This window comes from Megalobrama amblycephala, linkage group LG22, assembly GCF_018812025.1.
Source record: "Megalobrama amblycephala isolate DHTTF-2021 linkage group LG22, ASM1881202v1, whole genome shotgun sequence".
NCBI lineage: Eukaryota > Metazoa > Chordata > Actinopteri > Cypriniformes > Xenocyprididae > Megalobrama > Megalobrama amblycephala.
The window spans coordinates 30,373,005-30,380,066 of record NC_063065.1 but is presented as its reverse complement, the minus strand read 5'-3'; the positions used below and the strand labels follow the sequence as shown (position 1 = coordinate 30,380,066).

General features: G+C 40.2%; 1 protein-coding gene across 1 annotated transcript; it reads left to right on the top strand.

Moving 5' to 3' along the window:
• Positions 1-485: 485 nt before the first annotated feature.
• LOC125257749 (zinc finger MYM-type protein 1-like) lies at positions 486-6,384 on the top strand. Its single transcript, XM_048174399.1, has 3 exons — positions 486-895; positions 3,741-3,839; positions 3,965-6,384. Exons 1-3 carry the CDS (start codon positions 793-795, stop codon positions 6,382-6,384), a joined length of 2,622 nt encoding a protein of 873 aa, XP_048030356.1. The 5' UTR covers positions 486-792.
• The last annotated feature ends 678 nt before the right edge of the window (positions 6,385-7,062 follow it).

Here is a 7,062-nt window from a genome sequence, read left to right as displayed (position 1 = left end):
GGAAGAGATGAACTGCTTGAACTGAGGCACTACAGTGATCTGTCATGCCACATTAAAGATGGTATTTATTGTTTGAATTTCTTTAAAAAATGACAAAATTTCAGACTTTGTTTCATATCAAATATCATGTCTTGTCGGCATGTCAGTGTAGATTATCCTATTCAAATCAATGTGATAAACGAGTTACTGTAGGTAAAGTAATCTAAAAGTAATCTAAAAGTAGTCCGATTATATTACCTAAAATGTATAATGTAACAGATTACGTTACTAACTACAATTTTTGTCTTGTAATTTGGAATCAGTAACTGATTACAATTTGTAAGTAATCTACCCCGCACTGTAGGTTGGTCTGGACACACAAATCATATTTGATCACATATTTGATTAATAGTGTTAACAGTCTTCCTGAAAAGATATTATTTGAAGAAAAAAAATAGTATTTGCCTGCAGTCTGAACACTGGGGCGCTGTAAAGGGGGGGTAAACAATGACGATTCTCAGGGCCCATGACTAAGAGGGGGCCCAGAGAAGCCCCCAATAAAACTGTGGTGCTAAAAAAAAATATTTGATAGTAAAAATTATTAACTTTAAATTATTCTATTTGCTGTTTCCTGGAGTCAAAAAAATGTATTTGTTTAGGAAACACAAACGTCCGTGGGCCCCTCTCCCCCTCTCGATTATCATAAAATGGTTCAGTCCGCCCAAATTGTATCCAGTAACCAAGGCAACACAAACAGCTTGACTTCACTTATAGCGCCGGCCCAGCAGATTCAACTTGACAGAGGATGTGAAAATGCCTCAAAAATCTGGAAATCAAAAACGGAAAGAGAAAAAAATAAGAGAACTGAAAGAGGCAAAGGGTCGACAGTATGTTACCCAATATTTCACAAGAAAAGGTGGGTTTGTAAGTAGGATTAAATTGTTAGTGGACCGCCCGTGTAGTGATTTTTACTTTGTCCATCCAAAGACGCGAAGTAAAATAGGGATTGGTACTCAAGTCACCGCTGACGTTGTGATTTTTGGACACACGTCTCTTAAGGTGTGGTTATGAGTACATCAGATGACCACTTCCCCCTTTTTCCCTAGTTCAGGGCACCAGTCAAGGTCTGTTCCCTTGGCAGTATGAGAACACTCCCAACAGGGGCTTTCATTCATTTAGAATTAATGTAAAGTGGTCAGCTGATTTATCTGAAAGACTGGTGATATTGCTAACTTGTAGAACCTTTTCTGTATTATCAGCACAAGGAAGACACAAGTGTAATAAAATACATTTTATTAACAAAAAGATAAACAAGAATAACTAACACAACTACTAAATGAATACCATGAATGATAAAGGAATAAAGTGCATAAGCTACATAGAATACAAGTGATTAAGTTGGGTGTGGCTATGGAAGAGTTACGCTATCTTATGGAAAGATAAACTGTTTCTCTAAAAATAATAAGGTGGAAAACCTTATTATGCAACAAACAAATAAATGAGAGATTATTTGTTATTGACTAACATCAGCTATATTGAATCTAATTAGGAAACTATATACTGATAATATACAACAATGCCAAGGTCTCTGGAAAGAGGTTTGGTTAAGTGATATTTACGTTCCACTTGGTTGAGTCCGATGACAGTGACGTCTTCCACTGGTTGTGCTGGGTGACAATGCAGTGGGGAGAGGAGCCAGAATCTGTTTCAATAGTCTTGAACACGAAGCTCTGTGGGATGCTGATCTCCTGGAGCACCAAAGGGTCCTAAAATCTGGAACACGCAGATGAGGCCCTGGTGTAGGTGCAGAAGGTCCTTAACAATCTGGAACACGCAGACGAAGGTACCTTGAAGTGAAGGTTTGCTCTCCTGAGCTTAACCTTGTTGCAGATGTCGTCACTGTCTCACTGGACGGAAACTCTGAACGTAGTGTTTGTTGATGTCTCTTTCCTCACAAGCTAGAGGCTTAGAACGTAGTCGTCTCTGTTGCTGCCTCACAAGCTGTAGGCTCAGATCACGGGATCTGTTGTTGTCTCTTCTGGATGGACCAGAGGCTCAGAACGGTATATCTGTTATGTCTTCTCCCTTCGCAGGGCAGACTCAGAACGATGTATCTGTTGTGTCTCAGCTTCGCAAGCTGGGACTCAGAACGGTCTATCTGTTAATGTCTATCCCCTTTGACGGACAGACTCAGAACAATATCTGTTATGTCTTTCCCTGTTTGAATGGCAGACTCAGAACAAGGAGTGTCTGTAGAAAGGGTACCTTTATCCCTTTCCGATGAGGAGGAGATTGCATTTTGGCACTTCTCCATTCGAGTGCTGTGATTGGCTGCTGGCATCAGAGGGGACACACACAGTGTGGCCCACCCTTCTCTCCCCTGTGGAACTCATTTGCATAAAGCACAAAGTTGGAAGTCTTTACAGTGTCTTTAAAGTTTACCAATGCATTTCTCACTTTCCAAACCACCACCAGAATACCTTTGGCAATATTCTAAACAAATAGAGACTAAACATGATGGAAAAAGATTTAACTGTCATTCAATTGTACATTAACAGCTGTATTTGTATCAGATGTTGCACTACAAATGGCTGTCACTGAGAATACTTATTTCTGTGAATAAGTATTAAATGGATGTGTAGTTTGCATCAGTTCTAAGGTTTTCAAACATAGTTTTGAATGGATTCGGATGGATCTTTGTGATCTCTCTTTGTTTCACCCATTTCTGCTAAGGTCCCAAGGAATTTTTATGGCAGTCTCTGGCCAACCTTAGGAAGTAGTGTTTAGATGGGTGAAGGGCAGTAACTGCCTGTGGACCAATGAGAAGCCTTGTCCTTCCCAGGCTTGGTACAAGAGGTCTTCTTCTTACCCTCTAAGAGAGGTCTGGATGTTGTTCTTCCATCTTTATCTGATGGCGTTGGACAGTTTGTTTGTGTTAGTCCACCAAGATCCAATCAAAATGTAGCAAACCTTTGTCCATTGTTACAGAGAGAGAGGGGCACGGCCATAAACTGGGCCCTGGAATTCACTACACCCGTGACAATGATCGTAGCCTACGGCACTTTTCTGTGCGTACGCACGCTTTGTACATGAGGCCCTAGGTCTCTACGGTAGGATTTTTCGATAAGTTAGCACGTTTTGATAGAGCAGGGTGCAGCGGGTGCACGGCTTTGCCTCACATGCAGCCGGTGTCGGTTTCAGTGCATCTCTTGAAGATGATGTGGAGTTGTATTACTACAATGTCCCCTATATTGTCAAATACAGCATGATTCATCTCTGCCAACCATCTTCACATAATACTTTCACATTATCTGATCCAGACCGTCAGCAAAACTCAATTTAAACAGCGCAAAATGACTGTCTGTGGACGTTATAGGTAGAAATGATTATATTTCTGTTTTTATTCACACAATAAATATTTAAACTAGTTTTAATGAAAATTCATGTAGTTTTAGGAAAAGTCAGGGAGCAGCAAGGCTTTGTGATTTATTTAGACAAAGTTATTGACTATGCAAATTTCAAAACGGTCAAAATGATGCCTTGTTCATTCTAGTGTTAAAGAAAATTACCATACGTTTAAATGTTGCGGTTAAAATGACTGCTGGTGGCCGTTCTAGTGTTAAAAGTGCATGATAAGGGAACTCAATTTTCTCCCCATGTTAGGTCAAGAAAACGCTGGAAAAAATAACAATACACAGTTTTAGTTAAACGTTCAATGCAGTCAAACGCACTTTGTCAAAATCATGCCTCGTTCCAAACAGAGTCAAATGAACCAGCAGCAGCAACTGGTCCGGCTGTCTCCCAACCCCTAACTCCAGCATCCCCTGAATCAGCCTCTGCGCTCCCACACGAAGAAGAAGGTGAGCGGCTATTAGTATTGGTTTAATGGCAACACATTAATGTCTGAAAGTGATACACACAAAATATAAGAGGCATCTGTAGAGTGGAAAAGATTGGCTATTGGAAATGCTGTATACTTTGTCAGTTCCAGGACCCTCTTCCTGTTTGTCAGGGAGAACTGAGGAAGTGGAGGAAGAGATGGAAGAGGGTACAGATGCAAGTGAGAGACAGATGGCAGAGAGTGAAGATGGAGATGCCGAGGATGGACTGAATGTTGAGGGATTTGAAAGGAAAGAAAATATTGTGACAAATGACCCTGGTTTGTGGCCAGCAGTTTGTACTGATCAGGATAGGGAGGACATAGTCAGAAAATTGGCTGTGACCATGAGAGAAAAGAAAGTGGAAATGCCATGCGATTCAGGGGGGAAGCCGTTCCCTGAATACTTGAATTATACAAAGTCAGCCAATAAGAGAGAAAGAATTAAGAGAGACTGGCTTACTTTTAGTCAAAGCAATCAGTCACTTTATTGCATACCATGTGTGCTTTTCTCCAGTATACAGAAAAAGCCTTCCTGTAGTGCACTGGCCAGTCAAAATGGGTTTAAAATGTGTCATGTGAAGTGGCGTCACATGTACAATAAACTCCCAATCCATGAGAGGAGTGATGCACACAGAGACTGCTACTTAAGATGGAAAAATCTGCAAACATCTGTTTTACAAGATAAAGGTATAGACTCTCTGTTAAACAGGGAGTTCCAAACAGAAATTGAGAAAAATAGGGCCATCCTGGAGAGACTGTTAGATGTTACCCTACACCTGGCCTCAAGAAACTTGCCTTTCAGAGGCAAAATAAGCGACTTATATGACGTTCATAATGGCAATTTCCTAGGCACACTGGAGCTTTTGTCACATTATGATCCTCTGCTGAAAGAGCACTTTCAAAAAATCAGGGACAACAAACAAAAAAAAAAAGAAGGAAAACAAACCAGGCTAACACATTATCTTAGCTCTGAAAGTCAAAATGAGTTCATCAACTTATGTGGCAGACGAGTTCTGAAAAGAATTCTACAGGAAAGGGAGGATGCCGTCTATTATGCAGTCATCGCCGATGCCACACCAGACATTTCCCATACAGAGCAAAACGTGGTGGTACTACGGTATGTCAAATATGACAAAGAAAAAGACGAGTGGGAGATCACTGAGAGGTTCCTTGAATTTAAGGATTTTTACAAAAAGACAGGGAGTGAGATAGCAAAGATGATTGAGTCTGTTCTTTGTGAGCATGGGATTGACATCAGTGATTGCAGAGGACAGGGATATGACAATGGGGCAAATATGTCAGGGAAGGTAAAGGGAGTCCAAGCTGAAATACTGAGGAAAAACAAGCTAGCTACTTATTCACCTTGTGCCTCTCATACATTAAATCTTGTCGGCGTACATGCTGCACAATCAAGTCCAGATGTATCCACCTTTTTTGGCTGCATAAATCGCCTGTACACATTTGTAAGTAGCAGCCCAGAGCGCTGGGCAATCTACAAAGAGCAAACAGGTTCCTCATTGCATCAGCTAAGTGATACCCGCTGGAGTGCAAGGATTGAGGCTGTTAAACCTGTGGCAAAGCACCTACCTTCTGTCATCAATGCACTTGATAGCATACTAATGACTTGCAGTCTCACCAATGAAGCAAGATCAGATGCTAATGGTCTCAGAAAATACTTCATGTCATTTGATGCTATTCTTCTTCTCACCATCTGGCTGAAAGTACTGCAAAGCATTGATGACAGGAATGTTATTCTCCAGTCAGGGAAAATCTCACTTGACATAGAGGCAGCCAATATCGGAGCCTTGACAGAAGAGATGCAGTCTCTGAGAGATGCATGGGGGTATCTCCTAGCTGAGGCAAAGTTGATAGCTAGAGAAGCTCATGTTACTCCTCAGTTAAGCAAGGAGTGCAGTCGCAAGAAGAAAAGAAAGAGATTCCATGATGAAACCTGTGAAGAGGAGACAACTTCAGAAACAGAGTTTCGGAATACTGTGTTTTACACTGCTATGGATAGTATCATCAGTGACTTAGACACTAGGTTCCAGAGAATTGCTGATATTGTGAACGAGTTTTATGCGGTTCTGAAAGTTGGGCAGATTAGTGAGGACAAAATCTCTTCTGTGTGCCAACCACTGATCACTAAGTATTCCAGTGATCTAACTCCTGATTTTGAAAATCAAGTAAGACACCTAAACCGTGTATATGCTTCCAACTTCCCCCCTAACCTGTCACCTCTTGAACTCCTAAATGCTATTTGTAAGCTGCAGCTGCAAAGCATCTTTGGAGAAGTGTGCATTGCTTTGCGTTTATTTAGCACACTGCCAGTGACTGTTGCTGGTGGGGAGAGGGCATTCAGCAAATTAAAACTGATAAAAAACTACTTGAGGTCTACAATGTCTCAAGAAAGGCTTTGCAGTCTTGCTATGCTTTCCATTGAGAGCGAGTTGGCTAGAGAGCTTGACTTCAAAGATTTGATTAATGATTTTGCAGCTGAAAAGGTCAGACGTTGGACTTTTGTTTAGAAATGTTGAGCAAGTACAAGAGATTAGAAATGATGTGGAAAGAGTAACTCAGACTCATCTATGTTATACCTTGGCCATTCTTTGATATAGTATATTATGCAAGTTCTGCTTAAATTATTAGAAATTGTATATGGCCATTTTGTTTTATGGTGGTGTTTTCTGGCTGAGATTTTTTTTTCACCACAGATTGTAATTCCTGTTTTTTTAAATTGAAGAGTTTTATTTTGAAATTTCAGTATCAGTGTTGAAGCAAATAAATATAAATACATTTCATTGTATCAAGAGTGCTCAGTGTTTCCGTTACATTTCAACTGTCATGTTAAAAATATTAGGTTAGATTAGATTAACTTTATTGTCATTGCCAGTGTACAGTACAAATATGTACAGTACATTCATACAAATATAAATATATGTGAATACACTATATGACACATGTACAGCTATGCACAGTATATACATTATACAGTACTGAAGTAGTGCAGTATTACAGAGGACAAATTACGGGTGTGGACATGGGATGGAGTTCAATTGTCTGATTGACTTAAATATATGAGAATGATAGTCAAAATACCATAAAAGCGCATGATTTTATGTAAATTAATATGAAAAAACTCTCAGCTGTGTTGCGGGCCCTGTCAAGATTCTTTTCATGGGGCCCAAAATCCTTAGCAGCGCCCC